This window comes from Delphinapterus leucas, chromosome 19 (genome assembly GCF_059928025.1).
Source record: "Delphinapterus leucas isolate spDelLeu-1000000601 "Yukka" chromosome 19, BTC_Dleu_Yukka2, whole genome shotgun sequence".
NCBI lineage: Eukaryota > Metazoa > Chordata > Mammalia > Artiodactyla > Monodontidae > Delphinapterus > Delphinapterus leucas.
The window spans coordinates 18,737,268-18,757,808 of record NC_143147.1 but is presented as its reverse complement, the minus strand read 5'-3'; the positions used below and the strand labels follow the sequence as shown (position 1 = coordinate 18,757,808).

The window sequence follows — 20,541 nt, the reverse complement described above, 5'->3', positions numbered from 1 at the left end:
GTTCACCTGTCTGGGCCCACTCCGCATAGACACGGCCTCCCACCACGAGCTGGGGCTGGGGTAGTACGCCAGGTATGGACGCGGTCCCGCAGACCAGAGCTGGGAGAGGGACGCAGACGGCGGGGCGCCCTCATAGATGCGGTCCCGGATGCCGGCGCAGGCAGAAGCAGGCTCCGGGAGGCACCTAATAGACTGGGCCCCGCAGACCGAAGGGGGAGGATCCCCGCATGGACTAGTTCTCGGCTGTCCTCGCAGACCATCCTTCTCGCCTGCAGGCTCCGAGCAGACGTTCAGGCGTTCGTCCCCTCCCGCTCCCCGGCCCCCTCCCAGCCGACCCCTACCTCGGTGCCCAGCGAGATTCTCCGCGGCCCTGAGGACGGCCAGGCTCGCTCCCGCGGCGCGCATCCCGCCCCGCCCGCCTATCCAGGGCCGAGATCACGGAGCTCAGACCGCCGGCCCCTGGGCTCCAAGCGGCGCTGGCTCCCCAGCCACCCGCCGCGCTCGGCGCGCGCTCATTGGCCTGGCCGCGCGGCCCCCCTCCGGCACCGCCCAATCAGAGCCCAGGACTCCCGCCCGGCTCCTGGAAGGGAGGGGCCGCGGCGGGCGGTGGCTCTGTAGGGGTACCTCCCCCTGCGGCTGGACCGGCCTCGTCACGCCCCCATCGACTCGCGGCAGGCTATCTGGGGTCCCCCGAAATCCCTCCAGGCCGCGGCCTGGGCCCCTTAGCTGGACCTGGAGGGTACGGTTGCTTCCCCCATAAAACCCTTTGTCCCCCAAACATCTCGGCCTGGGAGGGGCAAGAGCGCACCCCCTGCCCCCGGAGTGGGGGGCGGGGATGAGGCGCAGTGAGTACTAGAGGAGGGGCGAAGCGAGATCAGCAAAGGGATGGGGCCCGGGCCGAGGGCCAGGGAGGAAGGCCTTGAATGGTAGACTCAGGAGTTTAGCCTTCTGCTGCGTGGAGGGTAGGGGAAACGGGAAGCGGTTTTAACAGAATGCTGGGGTCATAGTCGGATTCTCACTTGGGGAAGGGCTCTGTGAGCAGGCAGCAGGAATGGCGAGCTGGGGCAGGACGTCTTGACCTTCGTGGTAGCCCACCTCTCCCCTGGCGAGCTCATCAACTCTTGGTTCAATTACATTCTACACTTGTGTATCTATCCTCTGGCACCTCACCCCACCGCTTGTCCAAGACAGAGCCCCATATCACTCCCCCAAACCTGGCCTCTTATGTCCCTGTCTCAGTCTGGAGCCAGACACCTGGGAGTCATCATAGCCTACCGCTTACCTGTTCCAACCAGTAGATCACCAAGTCCTGCCCATGCTGCTTCTTAAATATCCCTGGAATCCACCCACTTTTTTCTGCTTCTCTGCCCCTCCCTTGGCTCAGGTCACTATCTTCTTGCACCTGAATTGCTACAGCAGCCTCCTCATTAGCCTCCCAGCTCCGTGCAGCCTCATTGCCCTCCCGCACAGCCCCCACCCACTTGCATTTCTCCACCTGGTGGCCAGAGTAATATTTTAGAAACACAAGTCCAACTGGTCAGCTCCTGCTTCGGAATCTTCCATGGCTCACCAGTACCCTGAGAATAGATCTAATCAGGCCCTCCATGACCTCAGTCCTAATCACCTGCCTCACTCCTTTCAGAACTTGGTTCAATGCCCCTTCTGCCAGACACACTTCCCTATGAGCTCACTGCCCAGAGTGGGTTAGCGAGTCCTCTTAGGGACTTCCTTGAAGTGAGCATCTGTTTACCTGCCTGTTCCTCCTCTGGACTGGGAGCTCCTTGAGGGCAAGGACCATGCCTGATTCATCCAGCACAAAGCCTGACACGGTGCTTAAAAGATGTTTGTCGAATGAATAATTAATTGATATGGCGATTAGGGGGTTGGATGTGTGTGGTTGGAGTTCAGGAAAGAGGGCTGGGCCATTGAGACAGTTTTGGGAGTTGTCCGAAGGGACCCATAGTAGGGCCATGGGAAAGGCTGAGATAACTTCAGGGCAAATAAACAGGGGCTGAGGACAGAACACTTGCTTTTAGGGGGAAAAATTTCTGTACCAGGTAGGATCAGTTTTGACTTAGATAACAGAAATTCCATGTAAGAGCCTCAGGGAAGACAGTCCTGGGCTGGTATTGTAAGCAGATGGGGTAGGGGCTCCCCGAGGAAAAGAACCAGATGTAGCATTTTGACATAAGAGAAGCCATTTTTGGCCTAAGCCGTTTTTGTAATCTAACCCTGGCCACAATGCTTGTCCTTGAACAGGTCTCAGTAATTAATGATCATAAGGGAACAAAAGAATGCAGGAACAAACAGCTGTTATCAGGTGGAGAAATAACAATGGCAAAGATAATAGAGCAGTTGTAAAGACCCCCAGTTCTGGTTGAGTACTTCAGATTAGCCTGAAGTACTTTCTTAAGAGAGCTGTTTTGCAGAATTTAAACCCCCTTCAACCACCAGATCAACTAGAACCTGAGGGATGATGTTGATCTTTTCTGACGCTTCTGTCAACCTTTGCCCCAATTCTATGACTCGTACACTGCCCAAGCCTCTTCACGAATATGCAGGTACCCGTAGCTTAACACTTCCACAGTTTTGCCATTCGGGGAGACACTGCTTTGGGAAAGATCCCCAGTGTTCTCCTTACTTGCCTCAGGTAGTAAGTGCCTCCTTCTCCCACTCTTTGGCTTGGTTGTGTCTTTTGGCTCAACACCCACCAGAAGGTGAACCCAGTTTTGGGGTAACAGTATGTCAGCTGTGCTCCACAAAGACCTCCCAGATGTGGCCCTTTCCACTCACTACTCCAGCCACTTCTGGATTTGACTCTTGTCCTCGTGATTCAGGATGGCGGCTAGAGCTCCAACCATCACGCACACATTCCAGGCAGTGGGATGGAGACAAGGATGAAGAAGAAGAAGGCAAAGGATCTGCACCAGCTCTCTTTTAAGGAAAGTTCCCAGAAGGCGTCACATGACACTTCCACATACATCCAATTAGCTATAACAGTCACATGACCAGACCCAGCTGCAAGAAGAGGCTGGGAAATGCAGCTTCCATTCTAGGCAGCCACATACCCAGCCAAGAACCTGGGGACAGCTATCTGACTCTGCCATTGAAAGAGAGGATAGAGGCAGGGGCAGAGCACTACTGTGTGCCAGGCTCTGTGCTAGGTACTTTATGCATCTTATCTTACCCCAACCTGAGTAGAGGCTATTATTATCCCTGACTCACAGAGGAGGCTTGGAGAGTTAAGCAACTTGCCCAAGGACACACAGTGACAGAGTTGCAATTGAAAACTATCTTATCCCTACACTCCAGGCTGACTAGAAAATCTGGAGAGGGTGGGTCCTAGGAGCTGCTGGAAGGAAATCTTTCAACAAAGGAGGGCTCAGCCAACAGTGTCAGAGGCTGACAGGCTGAGCAGGATATGGGCTGAAGTGTCTGCTTGCATCTGGCAACAAGGACGCCGCTGGTAACCTTGGCAAGGGCATCTAGAAGTGGGGGTAGGGGCTGGAGGCCAATTGTAGAGGGTGGGACCCAGAGGGAAGTGTAGACTGGTCTTTCTGGAATGGTGGTGGCAGTGAACAGAGAGCAGGCAGAGCAGCAGGGAAATGTGGGCTGCGAGGAGGCAGGAGAGGAGCAGGAGAGAGGAGAGGCGGCCTCCAGGCTGGGTGAGGCATGATTTCCAGGGAGGAATCCTCTGCTCACTCAGGAGGGAAGGGGACTGGAGGTGCACAAGCAGGTAGATCTGGAGAAGGAAGGGAGGGAAGAAGAGGGAGTGCCTGTCTTGTAAAATCCAAGGGATGGCTCTTGGCCGGGGAAGACGGCAGGAGGCCAAGGGCCTGAGGGAGAGGGGAGGGGCTAGCCTGTGATGTTCAATATGGTAGCCACTAGCCACACGTGGCGAGTTAAATTCAAATGAATAAAATAAAAAATTGAGTTCCTTGGTTGCATGAGCCACATTTTAAATACTTAACGTCCACAATGTGAATACTACATTGGACAGCACAGATAGAGAATGTTCCATCACTGGTGTTGGACAACACTGGTCTAGACAGAGCATGGTGATGGGGGTGCCCAGAGACCCTGCTTGGCCGGAGGGTCATGCCCACAGCAGGGTCCCTGGAGGATCCTTCCACACTGTCTCCAGTCAAGACCTTCCTCCCCTCTTTGGGATTGCATCCGATCTCCCTCCTGGGACAGCCAGCCCCTTCCTCTCCCCTGCTTTCATGAGGCCACTCCTGGGGTCTCTGCTTGTCCCAGTGCCGGGCCTTTCAAAGCCGGGGGAGGGGCGTGTGGAGGGTTGGGAAGATCTCCAATGACTGGGGCCGTGCCAGGACAGCGGCCCCTGGATAGAGGTGAGCTGATGCCCAACACTGCCTCTGCATAAGGGTCAGCTCACCACCTCCCACGGAGAGACCCAGAAGGATCTCAAAGATCGCTCAGCTTAGCCCCGTGTTTCACAGCTGCGGACACTGGGTTTCAGAGAGGGCTGGGAAGAAAGGGCGGAAGGCAGAGGTTTGAACTCGTTCACCAATCCTCTTATTATACTCCAGCCCTTGATTTCCCAGACCTTGTGTTCACACAGAGCCGGGCAGGCCTCGGGAGCTGGGGCTGGCTCACAGGCAGAGAGCCCAGGATTCGGCTGAGGCTCCCACGCTGACCAGAGGTAGCTGAGTAAGGATTCATCACTAGAAGAGACTGTCCTGGCCTGACACACTTGAGGAGAAGCACATCCCCACAGAGGCGGGGTGGCGTGGACCATGAGTCTGTGCCTGGGGGTGTAGGTGTGTTCAGATGGTTGTGTTTGCAGGGCCCAAGCTGTTCAAACACACAGTGTGGATGGGAGGGGGGCTGTGCGTGCGGGTGAGAGTGTGCACGAGGGGGAGGAGTGCATGAGACACCGTGTGGCTTGTGAGCACACCACACACCTGCTCAAGGCCCGCACCTGCCAGGGGATGCCGGCCCCAGCTAAGTCTGATACCTGATCAGGAGCGGTTCTAAAACTTAGGTCCTGAAAATGACCTGAAGAGTTTGCTATGCTTGCAGATCATGTGACCAGACGTGGAGTTTCTGGTTCCGGAGGTCTGGGGTGCACCCAGTCGCTGGCACTGCTTTTCTTTTTTTTTTTCCTTTGGCCTCACAGCTTGTGGGATCCTAGTTCCCTGACCAGGGATCGAACCCAGGCCCCTTGGCAATGAAAGCGCAGAGGCCTAAACACTGGACTGCCAGGGAATCCCCAGGTGCCAGCACTGTTGATAAGCATCCCAGGGAAATCTGGGGTCAGTAAGAAAAAGGGTTCAAGCAGAGCTGTCCAACAGAACTTTCTGCGATGCTGGAAACGTTCCATGTGGTTCAATAGGGCAACCACAGCCATATGTGCGTATTCGGCAGTTGTAATGTGGCTGTTTGAGGAACTGAAGTTTTAATTTTATTCAATCTTAATTAATTTAAATAGTCACCGATGGCTAGTGGCTGCCATATGGGACAGCAGAGGTCTGGAGACATGAGGGAGTAGGATGGATAGACAAGGGCCCAGAGGGAGAGGCATAAAACCTGGGGCCAGGAGTGGCTGAGGCTGGTGTGAGGCTCCCTTGGGGGCTGCAGAGTTGGAGCCAGAGCCCAGAATTGTGCAGGTCTCTCCCAGAGTCCACCCTGAGCTTCCGGCAACCTGGTGTCTGCCTGGCCGAGACGGTGGGAGCGCTCCTGGGGAGACCCCTCCACCCTGGCTGAGACTCCACCAGGCTCCCCGCCTGCTGTGTCCAGTAGGAGGGGGGGACAGAGGTCAGGATGTCTTCACATTCTCCTGCAGAACCAGGGTGGAGCTGGTGGCCGCAGGGTCGTGCGCCCCCTGTGTAAACATTGCGGGGATGAAAGTCATCCCGGGGGAAGCAGCTGGCTCCCCGGCACAGACACGCAGGCCTGGGGCCTCTGCAGGGCTGGCTCCGGGAGCTCTCTTACCGGCCCTGGCCCCATGTCCTCCGCGTACTTGAACTTCTTCTGCTTGTAGTACTGCCTCCTGGGCAGGATGTGGAGCAGCAGCAGATCGCAGAGAACCGTGGCCTGAGGGGCAGCGCACGGGAACCTGGGGGTGGGGACAGGACCCTCCACTCCCCACCTCCGTCCTGCCCCAGCTCTGGGCCCCAGTTTCCTCAGACATACTGTGTGCGGGTCTAGGGAGGTGGGGTGGGCTCAGTAATAGGGAACAATTTCGGTCAGGTCTGGGATGGGAGACTTGTTGCTGAGGTGTGGAAGGGGAGGGCCTGACCCCGGCGCAGTGACCCCATGACCTCAGCACTTACCACCCCAAAGATGCCAATCCCAGAGCCAATGGTGGTCATGGTGGGGATGATGTCAAACTTGCCAGCCTGGTGGCAGGGCCCAGGGGAAAGAAGGGTTAACAGCCAGAAGGGTCTGGTGGAAAAGGCCTTCCTCAGGAGCGCTGGGACCGGGCCGGGAGCAAGGGGCCTTCCCCACCCTCCACTGGTAGCTGGTCCCACAGCCTGCTGCCCACGGCTCTGTATCTGCATGGAGACCCAGCTGCTGGTTGGGAGCCCTGGGTTTTGACCTTGACTCTGCCCTCCCTGGACACAGGGAGACAGTGAGGGAGGTGTGGTCACAGGCTGGAAAGCCCTGCCCTCAACAGCATCTGGGTCCCTCTGTTATCAGATATAGAAGTGCTGAATGAGGCCCATCCAACTTCCTGTCGCCTCTAACCACAGACACCCAACAAGCACCAGAAGGAACCGAGAGTGTGTCTCTGGCTACCCCTCACACTGGACACTCACCTTGCCATCCACGAGGATGTCAAAGCGAATCCCAAACACCTTGAAGAGGTGCCGGTAGTTGGTCCCATTCTCCACGAAGTGCCTGGCAAACCTTGGGGAAGGGGAGAGGTTGCAGGAGAGGGTGGGTGATGGAGAACTGTCTTGGGTCCAGAGTTTCCAGAGCATCAGGGATACAGGAGCCCTTAGAGGTCCATGAGGACAGCCCCGTGCCCCCCAACATTATATAGAGGGGGAATCGCAGGCCTCATTCCAGGAATGCAGTACTCAACCGCTGCCCTAACTCCTGATGTGGGCAATTCCCCAGCCAGTCCCAGCCAGGTGGGCCTCAAGGGAGCCGAGAGCCAACGGCAGGGCTCAGGCCTCCGGGCTCGTGCTCCCTGCTTGGCCAATTCCGGGAGAATGGGAGTTTCCTAGGATCCGCTGCTCCCCTCCCGGGGACACTTGCTTGGCCTTAAGGGGTTCTGGGAGTAGAAAAGCCCGCAGAACGCCAAGGAAGGATGCACTGGTGGGGGCCCGGCAGGCACCTGAAGTTGAAGCCTTGAGACAGTTTCTTCTCTTCATACAGCCCGTGGAACTCATAGACGGGTTTGCAGTGTCGCACATGCCAGTCCAGGTCACAGTGCCAGTCGATGGTGATGCCTACCACCCCGCCCTACCAGGGACACAGGCCCTCAAGATCTGGGGTTTAGGATCAAGAACTCCTGCCTTACAGCTGGTGCAGCTGTTTTCTGTTTGTTTGAGAAGAGACACTGAGAAGCTGCTTCAGGGTTGAGGTCCCGTCACCCTCTCTGGTCCCGCCTCCCACCCATCACATTCCAGCTTTCTGACAGTTTCTAGAATACACCAGGTTCTTCCTACCTCAGGGCCTTTGCACAAGCAGTCACTCTCCCCCCCGCCCACCACCATTCCCCACAAGGCTGGTACTTTCTCATCCTTTGGTCACTTCTCCTGGGAAGCCTTCCCTGACCACCACCCCCAGTCTAAAATATGCCCTTGTGATTCCCTCTGTGTTTTCTTCTAGAACACGTGTCACTTTGTAACCACACATTTATTTTGTGTGATTATTAACGCATCTCTTCCAAGACTGTAAACTCCACAAGGGTGGAGCTGTCTGTCTCATTTGCACTGACTCCTGAGTCACAGCGCAGGAGGCAAGTAAATAGCTGTTGAATTAAAGAGGGAGTCTGTAAAGACATGGGCTGGGAAGAGAAAACCTGAGAAAGTGAAGCCCCTCTGGGCGAGGCAAGGATCAGGGACAGGTGGGCTGAGCAAGAGGAGAGTTGCGTGTGGAGCTGGGCAGCTAGGCGGGAGGCTAGGTGCCTACAGACAATGGTGATGGGTGAGAAGTTCCTACTGGGGGTGGCAGGGAGATTTTTAGGAACAGGGGAAACTAACATTCAGCTTTCTGGTCCTGTGTGTTGCTACTGTGTAAACCCCCTCCAGGGGTTGGCAAACTGAGGCCTCAGGGCCGAATCTGTTTACACATTGCCTGTGGCTGCCTTTGCCCTATAGCAGCTGACCTGGGTGGCTAGAACAGAGACCATGTGACCTGTGGCCCATACTTATTCTCTGGCTCCTTAAAGAAAAAGTTTGCTGACCCGTGTTCTCCACGAAGGCACTGTGGGTGAGTTGTTTTGGTGTGTGATGTCACGGAGAGGGGCTGATTCCCATCCCTGGACCCACAGGAGCAGACGATAAGGATCACGAGGGAGCAGGTGCCTAGGATGCCTTGGGCCAGGCCACCCTGAAGTGCTGTCCCGTGCCCTCAAGGCAATCCCGAGAGACTTGCACTATTACTGCTCCCACTTTACAGGTGCAAAAGCGCAGACCCACTGAAGGTAAGAGACTTGTCTGAGCCAGGATCTGAGCCCAGTCAGACAGGTCTGTGCTCCTTAGAAGGTACCGTTTCTCTGGGAATCCCACGTGACTGTGTGCATCTCAGCCTCCAGAATTCCCAGGAAACCTGGGCAGGCACAGGATTTCTCAGGGCCGTGGGCCATGTGATTTAAGCTGCTTGTATCTAATATTTAAAAAAACACTGGGCCCTCGGAAGACACCCAAGTGACATCTGCCTATGGTCATTCATTCTGGGCACCTCCTCTGTGCCAGGTCCATGTCGGGCCCTGCTGAGGACACAGGTCTGAACCACAGGGGCCCCCAGTATTAGGGGATAGATCTATATATATGCTCAGCCCACGCTAGGGACTGGGTGCGGTGCGGGGCTTAACTGGGCCTGAAAAGTCTTTTTTGGCCTGATGATCTGGGGGCCCAGCCCTCCCCACTCGGCTGGCACCATACCTTCTCGGCCAAGGTGCTAAAATTCTGGCCTGACTCTTGTACCATATAGCCGAGCTTGAAAACTGGGCACAGTGGGTGCAAGGTCTTGTGATAGAGGCAGGTCTTCATGTAGGCGGCATCCACCTCCTCCACCAGGTTGCGCCTACAGGGGCAGAGGGCATTGGTGGTGGCAGCATGCCAGCTGGGAGGGCACCCACCACGCCCGGGAGCTCTGGGGACCCCTCCCGGGCCCTAGAGACGCCCCTTCCCTAGCCCTTGGAGACTGAAGGCAGCCCACCCCAGGGGCCCAGCCCAAGCTTCTGCCTCCAGAAGGAACTCAGCATGAGTGCAGGGCGACAGAGGTGACAGGTTAAGACCGGCTGGAGCAGCCTCCGAGAGCCGCCTGCATTTCTGCCCGCTTTTCCCACAAACCTGGTGACCTTGAAGCGTGGAAAGCTGATGCTGTTCTTGATGAAGAGAGTGAAGTTCTCGGCCTCTCGGAGAAGGGCAGGGCTGGAGGAGACGGCACTCACTCACTGCCCCCTCCCCAGGAGTCCTTCGTGTGCCTGCCAGAGCTGGGCTTGGCGTGTGGGGCTGGGAGAGCCTATGGGATCTTCCTGAGTCATTGGAGGGGTGGGCATGCTGTAATGTGGACTCTCAGGCCCCTTGAGCAGAGGCTGGGGCATCTTTGGCCTGAGCTGCACAGATGGGGTGAGGGTGGGGTTGGAAGAAGGGGGGACAGAGCACAGATCCAGATGCTCCTCTAGTCTGGGCTGGGGACCCTGCTCCCAGCTCCCTGGAAGGACAGGGCATTACCATGGGATGTCGTCATCCACCTCCACGGGGCACCAGCCAAAGATCTCACACGTATGCACGATGTCGTTGAAGGCCACACACTTGCCTGTGCGGATGCCTGGAGCAAGGGTGGAACCCCTGGGTGCCCACCCCAAGCTGGGGGTGCAGAGGAGAACCCCCAGGCCCCACTCCTAGGAGCCCCCATTGATGGGGCGTCCAAGAGCAGAAGCCTGGCTGGTTCTGGGACAGGGGAGGCCAAGGTCAAGGTGGCGGGAGGAGAGAGAGCAGGAAGGACATCCTGGTGGAGGAAGCCTGGAGCTGACAGGCTGTGGAGGGGGACAGGAGGAGGCCGACCTTACCTTGGGCCTTCCTTTCTGCCTTTCCCGGGGTGCAGCCACTATTATTCGTGCACGTGCCCCCTTCCGGGTTCTGGGGAAGGGGAGAGCTGCTGGCCCCAGGTCCCCTGGGTAGGGTCCTAAGAAGATCCCCCCGCCCCCTGCATGGCCCTAGGGTGTGGGGCAGAGTCTCAGACCCCTTTGGAGTGACCCTTAATCACAGCCTCCTTCCCCCAGTCCCCTCCCAGGACCCTCTGGGCTCATGCCCAGCTGCCCTAGTGCTGATGTCACAGCAGGGGTAGGGAAGGTTGGGGCTTGGGGGTTGGGCAGGCACTGAGGCATCCTGCTTGGCACACAGCTGGGAGGGAAGCCTCAGCAACCGCCAGTGGTGGGCCATTCCTGTGTGTGAACTTATGCCTGAGATTCCACCACTGTTGTGCCGCAGGAAGCCTACCTGGCTTCCCCTCCAATGCCCAAGGGGGCCTCCTCTTCTATGTTATTTTCCCCTGTGGGTCCAAGAAGGGGGGATGGGCAACAGTCCTCACCTCTGCACAGTGGCCTTGGGCCTGCCGGGGGGTGGCGATAAAATTGGTCATGACCACAAAGGAGCTGTCCCCCTGGAAGTGAGAGGCAGGGGGAGGGGAGGGCAGGGCTCTGAGCTGGGAGAAGAGCCCCAAGAACCCAAGCACTGCCCTAGCAAGCCCCCAGAACCCACAGGACACCCAGCAGCCTCCATAACCCACGACATCAGACTGGGGTGATGTTATGAGGCTGCTTCCGCCCCTCACTCACAGGGAATCTGAGGCCCAGAGACAGAGAGGAGCTAGGCTGGTCCCACAGGGAGGTGGGATGGAGCCTAATAACCCAGCTCTGAGCCAGCAAGCCCTGTGGGTGGAAGGTGCACCCCCGAGTCTGCTCACCTGGGCTGGGAAGACGTAGTCAGCCACATCCCAGACCTGGGGGCCCAGGCTTGGGAGCTTCGTCACAGCCAGACCCTTGAGCTTCACAGACACGCTGCTGATCAGGCCACTCGAGGTCTGGTAGCCCTTCTCATAGACGAACACCCACCTGCGGGGGGATTGGGGGGCAGAGGGGCCAGAGTGGGCCGGAGCCATTCAAGGATGGCATGAGGCTGTGGGCCACCGCCCCTTCCGGCACCAGCTGGACGTGTCAAGTCCTTTCCCTTCCCCTCCCCGGACGCGTCTCTGAGCCACTCTCCATTCCTAAAGCTACATCTTGGACTGGAGGCTGGAAATCCTCACCTGCTCCCCCTGCTGGCCTGTGCCTGGGGTTCTACCATTCTTTTCACTATGAAAATACTCTTACTGGTTGGCCAGGGAGCAGAGCCCCTGAAGGTCTCTTTCAGAGCCTTTTCCAAGAGTAGCATTTGTTGGAGGCCAAGCTGCTTGGACTCCAGTCTTCATCCCTATCTCCTTCCTTCCTGAGCTCTTCCCGCTGAGACACAGCAGAGTATGATGATGGCCGAGAGCCTGGCCTTTGGTGCCCGAGAGTCTGGGCTTGAATCTCACAGGCTGTATGAGCTGGGGTAAACTAGTCTCTGTTTAGGGCAAATCCCTCTCTGTTTCAGCTTCCTCGTAAAATGTAAACAATAATAGTACCAATACTACTTATGTTGTGAGTTAATGCCTGTGAAAGCACTTGGAATGGAAACGGGCATGGGCTAAGCACTGTATAGACATTAGCTACTATTATCTCAGCCATGCTGGGAGCTCTTGGGGAGGGGGACTGACTTGGAAGGGAAACCAGAGGGGCAAGTGGCCCTTTGAAGGGCTCACAGCATCTGGCCCCAGATGAGGCCCTTGTGGATGTGGGTCAGGCTGGAGGTCTCCCAGCTTTCTCAGGAAATTCTGGCCTTCCCCTCCCAGCATCAAGAACCCCTGCTCCTCTGGGTTCTCCACTTCCAATCTGGGAGGTTTAGTGGGGTCAACCTCCCTCCTAGCCCCACAGTGGGGGGCATATGACCAGGGTTTGCCAATCAATGTTCCATTGCCCTAGCAACGGCAATGGGTCTAAGGATGGGCACACAACCCTGAGGAGTTTCAGCAACGCAGCCAGAATTTTTCTGGGAATTACTGGGAAAGAAAGATCCTCTCTGTTGGGTGGCTAAGCAAGGTATGGTTAGTCATCTGTGTTACCTCACGGAGACAGCAAGCCTGAGAATGAAGCCAGCTTAGAGAAAAGCCAGGCCAGTAGATGGAGAGGGGCAGACTCCTGACAATGTTGCTTGAGCACCTGGATCCTGCCACACCTGAAGCATGTTGAAAAGTCACTTCTGGACTTTTCAGTTATACAAGTTAATAAATTCTTTTCCTTTATTTAAGCCAATTTGGGTTTGGTTTCCGTAGCTTACAAGTGAGAGTTGTGGATAATACTTCTCTCCAGGGTGTGGTCCCTTTCCTTCAGGAAAGAATCTTGGCGATTCATTGTAACTCTGTGTGTGTGTGTGTGTGTGTGTGTGTGTGTCCATGGTATCCATCAGAGTGTGTAGCTGTGTATCTCCAGGGCAAATCTGTGAGCACACTTGTGGCTGTGGCTGACTGTGGGGAGGTGTGTTTCTGCCCCTGTCACCCCTCACCCTACCTTTAGCCCACCCGTCCAAAGCAGAGCTCAGAGCCCTTCTTCTGTCCCCCAGAGCTCAGGACCCATGACAGAGTTCTCCAGGCCTCCTATTCCCAGTCACCACTAGCTCTCTGGGGGCTGTCTTCCTGCTCCAGGCTCCAGGAAGGCAGCCCACCAATGTCGTCCTCTCCCCTCCTATAGTCTACTCCTCTCCTTCTCCAAGCCCCCTCGACCCCCAAAGCCTGGTGCTGGAGCCCAGACAACCCCTCCCAAGCTTAAGCATGGTCACTGCTGCCCCCTGCAGGTCTCAGATGGCAACAGGTGAGGCATGACAAAGCCTGAGCCTGCCTGCTTGCCTCCAGCCCCGTCAGGGAGGGTGGGGCATCACCTATTCCCCCAGTCTCCTTAGGTTCCTTCCTCCAGGAAGGCCTCTGGCTCCATGTCCAAGTGTGAAGTTGCTACTGAGGGGGATGTTGGGGAGCTGCTCCACATTCTGAACACACTGCAGGAGAGAGAGGTCACCGGCCTGCCTCCTGGGCCCCCCCGATCCCTGACATCCTAGTAGCAGCATGTCTCTCTTTGCTCAAAACCAACTCCTCACCGTATAGATAGAAAAACTGAGGGCTGAGGGAGTGTCCCTCCTGAGTCAGAGGCAGACCCAGGCTTGAGGCTCCCCAGCCCAGGACCCTGGCCCCTCCACTGAGCAGTCTGGTATCAATGTGTCTGCCAGGAGCCACACGGAGGCTGTGCCCTGGGACTGATGTAGCCATTCCAGGCTGTGTCCGTTCCCAGGGGCTGTCAGTCCTGTGGCCCAAATCTGACATCAATGACCTCGGTTCTGATAATACCAGAATGACCATGGCGCCAGGCCTGTCCCTCCAAAGCCATGCTCTCCTTGATCCGGTCTTGTGGTCAACACCCCAGGAAGGCCACCAAGGGGGTCTGATGCCAAAGACACTGGCATCTTCAGAAGCCCCTCCCCTTCCAGAAATTCTCTTTTCCATTCTCTCCTCCTCGTCCTCAGTAGTCTCTCTTCTTCAACAGCCCCTTGTGGAAGAGGCCACATGGTGGAGTGGCTGAGAGTGCGGCCTCTGGAGTCACAGAGGCCGAGGTTCACACACCAGCACCGCCACTCACCAGCTGTGTGGCTTCAGGCTAAAGACTAACCCTCTCTGAGCACTAGATGTCTCAGTAAAGGGAGGTGAAGGCAACTACCTCAAAGATGCTGATCGTTCCACAGATATTTACAAGCAAGGCCCTACCCCTCACTGAGCCGTGGGCTGGGCTCCAGGAAGAAAAAGAGTCTAGGTGATGGTGTGGAGGACGTTCCCATGAGCTCTTTTTAAGGAAATTAACACAGTGCTTGGCATGCAGCAAGCACATGATAAAATAATCCTATTTATTTACAGTCTCTGGTCCTCCTTCACCAATTCCTCCTTAAATGTCGATCTGTCCCCATCCTCTGGCTTCCATTCTCAGCCCAGGCAGAACCTTGTGTGTGCTGTTGCGGGCACACTTTGTCCCCGATTTTTTATCTCCACTTCTGCGCTCTCCTCCGAGATTCAGTTCCACACATTCAGTCATTCAACAGATATTTATTTATGGGACCCCTATTATGTGCCAAGGAAAAACAAACCAAAATTCTGCACTCAAAGAACTTATATAGGGGCTTCCCTAGTGGTCCAGTGGTTAAGGCTCCGTGCTCCCAATGCAGGGGGCCCAGATTTGATCCCTGGTCAGGGAACTAGATCCCACATGCCAGCGAAGATCCTGCATGCCGCAACTAAGACGCGGTGCAGCCAAATAAATAAACATTTTAAAAAAAAAGAACTTATGCAAATGTTGAATCTCCAACTGTTTGGTGACACAGATTCTTCCCCCCTGCCCTGCCTACCCTCCCACCCCCCTCCCAGACATCTCATAGGTACCTCCAACTTAACTTGACCCTTTGGAAAACAGTCTGGAAGTTCCTCAGAAAGTTAAACATGGAATTACCATTTGACCCAGCAACTCCACTCCTAGAGCCGAATACCCAAGAGAACGGAAAACATGTCCACACAGAAACTTATACACAAATGTTCACAACATTATTCACAAGCAAAAAGTGGAAACAACCCAAATGCCCAGCTAAGTGTGGAATTTCCATACAGTGGAATATTATTCAGCCATTAAAAGGACTGAAAACTGAAACATGTTACAACCAACGTGGACGAACCTTGCAAACATGGTGCTAAGTGACAGAAGCCAGACACAAAAAGGCCACATATTGTACGATTTGATCTTTATGAAACGTCCAAAATAGGCAGAGCAAGGGGTAGGGAGGCGCAACGGGGAGTGGCTGCTAAGGGGTGCGAGGCTCCTTTTGGGATAGTGCAAACGTTCTGGAATTAGATAGTGGTGATGGTGGCACAACTTTGTGATTACACTAAAATCCACCAACTTGTGTACTTTAAAAGGGTGAATGTTATGACTTGTGAAATCTATCTCAAAACAAAAATTCAACCGGACCAAACTGAATGCCTCACCTTCCCACAGAACTCGCTTCTCTGGTGCCCTCATCCTGAAGGACGGTGCCATACTTGCCCCAACCCCCAGGCTCACAGCCTGGACATGGCACCCTCCCTCTCATGCCCCCATTCTTTGCATCCCTCCATCCTTCCCATCTCCCCTTGGCTTTCATCAAAGAACCCAGAGGGCTTCTTGTGGGGAGGCTGAGACACAAGAGGAGCTGGGGCAGATGCGGGGGCAGCTCTGGCCTGTGGCAGGGAGGACAGGTCATGTGGCTGGTGATACAGGGTATAGCCTTGGGCCACGTGCTATTGGGCAGAGCATCCTTGGAGAGAGGCAAGACCAGGCTCCGGGCCCAGGGGGGACTGAGTTCAGAGCTGGGCCCACACCGGGGCTCAGAGGTTCATCAACATGCAGTCTGCAGACAAGTCAGGCTGACGATTTATGTCTTTAAGTGTTTTGACTGAATCACCAACCTCTAAACACCAAGAGATGTTCCTTTCACCCATAATTTCCAATTTCCCACTGCTCTTGAGAAGTCAGGAACTCTGGCCATGCTGGGCACATGTCCTGATGCGGCAACGGTGGGTAGAAGCTGAGCTGTGGCCACCCCCAGTGCGGGGCCCACTGGGATGATGACCTGTCTTCCATGCTCGCTGCTTCTGCCTTGGCCTCACCCTCACCTCTTATCACTGCTGCCTCTTCACAACTGTCCTGCCTCTGGCCTCCACCCCCTACGGCAGCACCTGCCTGCTCTGGGCCTTCCCCTGTTAGACACCCTTCCATGGCTCCTCACCACCTGCAGGAGAAAGCCCATATCCCTCAACTCAGCATTGAGAGGCCTGAGCCAGTGGCCCTGCTCACTCCTCCACTTCCTCTCCCTGTCTCTATTCATGCTCCCTCAGCCTAGCCCTAGTGACTCTTTGGGTGTCCCTTCCCTGCCCCAGGACCTTCGATCACACTCTGCTTTCCAGCAGAAGCGCCTGGAGCGAGGTGGGTACCCAACCAGGCTCCACCAGTCAGGACATTCCCTTTCCTTGGCCACAACAACTGGTTCTGGGATGGGCACATGACCCAACCATAGCCGATAAGAGCTGGACCCGGGACTTTTGCTGGAACTCTGGAGGAGAAGACGCTTTTGTGCCCCAGGGCTGCTGGTGGCCATTTTTCCACTCTGAGGGCAGAGAGCCTGCCTGAGAATGAGGCCTCCACAGAGGAAAGCAGAGCTGAGAAGATCCTGGCTAGCTTCCTTGGAGAACCCAATGGGACCAACCTGAATTCCTCATCTTCCCATAGAACATGCTCCTGCACCCTCATCAGGGAGGATCCAGCCAGGCCTGAAGCCCACACTGATTTTTCAGTTACACAAACCAGTTAATACCCTCATCCTCCCTTGTTAATCCATTTTGATTGGGTTTCAGTCCCTAGGAACCAAGAAGTTCCAGCTAATTCATCCTCAGCTTCTCTCTCTCCCCCTGCCCACCCTGTACCCCACCTCTGTCCCAGGGAACCTGACACAGGCCTAGGCACAGAGAAGATGCTATGGAAGTGTCCCTGGATGTGTCTCTCCCAGCAATAATTTGTATCTCTCCTTATCTCTGATTGGTGCACTCCAAGATCAGAGGCATGTGATTTCATGAGCTCTGCGTAGGGGCGCACAGGAGGCCTGAGGGAAAGCCAAGAGCAGGACTGCCTGGACTAGAGCCTCCAGGCCTTTGCTCAAGGCTGGTTCCACCACTGTGCCACCTCCTCCAGGAAGTCTTCCCAGGCTCCCCTCCCCAAGCGGCATTCATAAATCCCCTTGAGACCCTCCTGTGTGTGCAGCCAGAGCCCCCCAGACAGGGACATATCCCAACACACCTCTTGTATGGGCCTGTGAGGTCATGGATGACAGCCCACTGCCTGCACACCTCCAGTTACAGAGAGCTCATCACCTCCCAGGAGACAGCTCTAACGGCAAATTAAACCATCCCAATTTGAGATAAAAAGAGTGACATCTTAGCTCAGGCCGCCAGGGCCTCAGGTCCGCTCCCTCCACTTGCCCTCAACTTCCCGGAGGATTGTGACTGACAGAGAAAACAGCCTCAGTTTCCCTCCTCGGAGTCTGTTCGAGTTCTCAGCATCTCAGCCTCTCTGCCTCTGTCTCAATAATTCCCTCTCCATATCTGAGCCTCAGGGCCTCTCTCTTCATCTGAGTGTTGTGTTCCAATGTCTGTCCCTCTGTCCAGTTCTGTCTCTGTGTCTGCCCACCCCCCATCTGGACTATCTCTCTGTCTCTGGGGTTGGGGTGTCTGGCTCTTCTATGCTCCCCTCTGTGCCCCTGCAGTGCCCACAGGACCAGAGAGTCTGACAGACAGGGCACTTGGGAAGGGGGGGCAATTAAAGGAAGGCCATCCCTCCTCAGAAAAGGGCAAATTATTGAGCCTGCAGACAATGTCTTTGGAGGGGGTCCCCTAACCCCTGCTCCGTGGAACAGCTGGGAAACTGAGGTCTGAAATTGTAAGACCAAGTGCAGGCTGGGTTTGGTCAGCAGTTGCGGGTGCCTAGCTGAGCGGTCAGTGCAGCAGTGGGCAGTGGCCAGACGAGGGCACCAGAGACAGCAGGAGTGGCAGCCCCAGCTGGAGTCTGGGGGTTGGTGGGTGTTTCCAGGGACTCTGCCTGCCTCCCTCTGCTCTGTGACTGGGGCAGGTCAGTGCCCCTCTCTGAGCATGTTTCCTTTCCAGGATATCAAGACCAACTTTGGAGTCACACAGCTGGATTCAAATCCTGGTTCAGCCTTTTTCTAGCTGTGAGAACCAGGCTAAATCATTCAGTGTCTCTGAGTCTCACCGACACTGAGGAGGCCACATCCATTTGGAAACTGAGCGCACTGTCTTGGGAGAGAGGAAGGGAAGGAGGCAGGTAGTGAGGTCCCCGTCACTGGAGGCATGTGTTCAGGACTGGATGGTGGCTTGGGGCATCTGCTGCAGCTGGGGGTGGGGTGGGAGGACTGTGCCTTTCCCTCTGTCTGTCACCAACACACAAAAGGAGGTCTGGCAGTGCTGACCCGAAAGCAGAGATGTGGAACCATGGGGGCCACGGTGAGGACAACGTTCTCCCAGCCTCTTGGTGGGAGCGATGCGCTGGGCCTGTGGGCAAGCTCTCTCCCCGCTGGAGGGTCAGGAGTGTGGCTAATGGTGGAAACACATCGGGGTCCCATTAGAAGTGTTCTCAGAGCCCTTGTGAGGAGGGGAAGAGAAGGCAGAGTTAAGGCTGGGGATCAGGAGGCCCCAGTTCTAACTGGGCCTGGACGCTGACTTGCTGTGTGACCTGGAAACCCCACTGCTCCCCTCTGGGTCTCTTTCCCTCACAAGCTCAATTACACCGCACATATCAAACTGGTTTGTGAACAGTAAGGAGGCAGAGTCCGAAAGGTATCGGAGGGCTGGGTCGTAGCCCTGGCTCCACCCAACCAGCTCTGGGGCCTCGGGGTGGGGGGTGGGGGGCAGAGGGAAGGTTGTTTTGGATGTCAGAGGCCCTGGGGGGACCAGGTGGTCACTGGCCTCCTGGTCAGCCCGCCCTAGTTTGGTCTCACAGCAAAAACGGGGACACGGAGACCAGAGGGGCAGGGCTTCTGGGTGCCCCAGACCCCCCAGCGGGGGCTGAACCCCCTTCAGTGGCCTTGAGGCCTCCAGGAGCCCTCTGTGGAGTCACTGTAAGTGGACATAGTGTCCCTGACACAGGGGCGCCCAGCCCCAGGGGCACCCCCAGCAGCCACACCCGATAGGCTCGTGCCCAGACACACGAGGGCACGTGCACCCCACACAGAGCCCTGGGTACGACGCATATGCATCCACACACCACACACACGTGTGATCACATAAGCACCTGCCCAGACAGCCAGACCGATTTCAGGAAGATGGCCTTTGCGTGGCTCCCAGAACAGCAGCCCACAGGGGAGTCCCACCTACTTCTGCCCCTGCACCCCTGGGGCGGTGGGACAGGCCCCACGATGCCCAGAAAGGAGCTGTCTTCCCCGGGACCAGAATGGACCTCCCACCTCTGCGTGACATGCCACCATTAAGGCACCAGGTGTTCTGAATTTGAAGGTTTCTCTGCTCAGGTTCTGGAATAGACCAGGATGCCTTTACTTTAGGCAGGGCAGGTGAGAGCAGGGCCCGTCCCACTCTGGCCTGTAAAGTGGGGTGCGGCCTCCATCTCTCAGGAGCTGCGTGGCTTGGCTGGGAGGTCAGAAGTGGAAGGGCTCTGGCTGGGGCTGGCTGGGGCCCTGGCCTCTGATGCCCCCCACCCCTTGAGGGAACCATTAGCAGTGGGTCAGTTCCTCAGAGCCCAGAGGCTTTGCCTCTTGTTCACCACATGACCAGAGGCAGGGCTGCCCCTCGTCCCAGTGTCCCCATCTAGGCAGCGGGTTAGCAGGCTTCCCTTCCTTCTGAATGGCACCAGAAAGGTTTGTCAGGAAGCATGACAGGCCATGGAGAGAAAGAGGGGCTCTTTGGGGTCATGGGAAGCATCACAGAGCCTGGAGGACAGGCCTGGGTTGGGGGTTGGTGCAGGAGGGCAGCAGGGAGGGCGTCCAGACTCACCCAATGACGTAGACCAGAACCACGAGCTGGATCAGGCGGAAGATGACGCCCACCTTCTTGTTGCGCACAAGCACCATTCGGGGAGTGTCATACTCAAAGAAGAAGGCGGCCAGCTCGTCCTGGAGCCGCCGCGCCATGGTGGCCCAGCTGGGGGCTGAGAACCGAGCCCCCTGCACGGCCTTGGCTCCTGGGGTGAGCCAGGCGTCAACACCCAAGTCTACAGCGAAGTTTCTAGCGGTTTCCCAGCCCCTTAGGAAGAGTAGGGTGGGAAAGGTGAGGCCAGAGGTCAGTTGTCAGCACTTGAGTTGGGAGGGAGAGTCCTTGGGTGGTCAGAGCCGCTCTTGGCCCCTGGCAGGCAATGGACTGTGGACCAGCTGTGCCTGTGGACAAATAAATTCCCAAAGATAGGCGGGGGCGGGGCCAGGGGGGCCACCCAGGCCCGGCCCCACTGCCCCTCCTGGCTCCGCCTGGGCCCTGCTGGGCCTCCGGAAACGGGAGCTGCTGGCAGGAAACCATGGGCCACCCGTCACAAGGCAAAGATAAAGCTGTCTGCCCCCCACGAGCTTGGTAGAACAGAGCTGGGGGCTCAGGCCAGGGCCTGGGTGGAGTAGCCTCAGGCTGGAGCCCTCCCCTAACCAGGGACCCATCTTGTATCCAAACATCCTCCCCACCCTACCTTGG

General features: G+C 56.5%; 3 protein-coding genes across 8 annotated transcripts in view; all 3 read right to left on the bottom strand.

Annotated features, from left to right (window-relative positions):
- CAMKK1 (calcium/calmodulin dependent protein kinase kinase 1) overlaps positions 1-1,733 on the bottom strand; it is a 35,261-nt gene extending 33,528 nt beyond the window's left edge. For 2 of the 6 annotated variants that reach the window (XR_016388882.1, XM_022595948.3), the window contains exon 1: positions 342-1,733. The gene's annotated coding sequence lies outside the window, so the exon portion shown is untranslated. The remainder of the gene's footprint in view (positions 1-341) is intronic. The other 4 variants (XM_022595942.3, XM_022595945.3, XR_002647689.3 and 1 more) reach the window with 3 other exon arrangements.
- A 110-nt stretch (positions 1,734-1,843) lies between these two features.
- Positions 1,844-19,997, bottom strand: P2RX1 (purinergic receptor P2X 1). The gene is made up of 12 exons (XM_022595955.2): positions 19,861-19,997; positions 11,110-11,257; positions 10,735-10,806; positions 10,214-10,283; positions 9,876-9,972; positions 9,492-9,572; positions 9,081-9,222; positions 7,307-7,434; positions 6,783-6,873; positions 6,297-6,362; positions 5,956-6,057; positions 1,844-5,845 (listed from the first exon to the last, which is right to left on the bottom strand). The coding sequence occupies exons 1-12, from the start codon at positions 19,995-19,997 to the stop codon at positions 5,780-5,782; spliced, it is 1,200 nt and encodes a 399-aa protein (XP_022451663.1). The 3' UTR covers positions 1,844-5,779.
- A 94-nt stretch (positions 19,998-20,091) lies between these two features.
- ATP2A3 (ATPase sarcoplasmic/endoplasmic reticulum Ca2+ transporting 3) overlaps positions 20,092-20,541 on the bottom strand; it is a 38,390-nt gene continuing 37,940 nt past the window's right edge. Inside the window, exon 21 of the mRNA XM_022595934.2 lies at positions 20,092-20,240. Within this exon, the coding sequence (XP_022451642.1) occupies positions 20,092-20,240 (149 nt within the window). The remainder of the gene's footprint in view (positions 20,241-20,541) is intronic.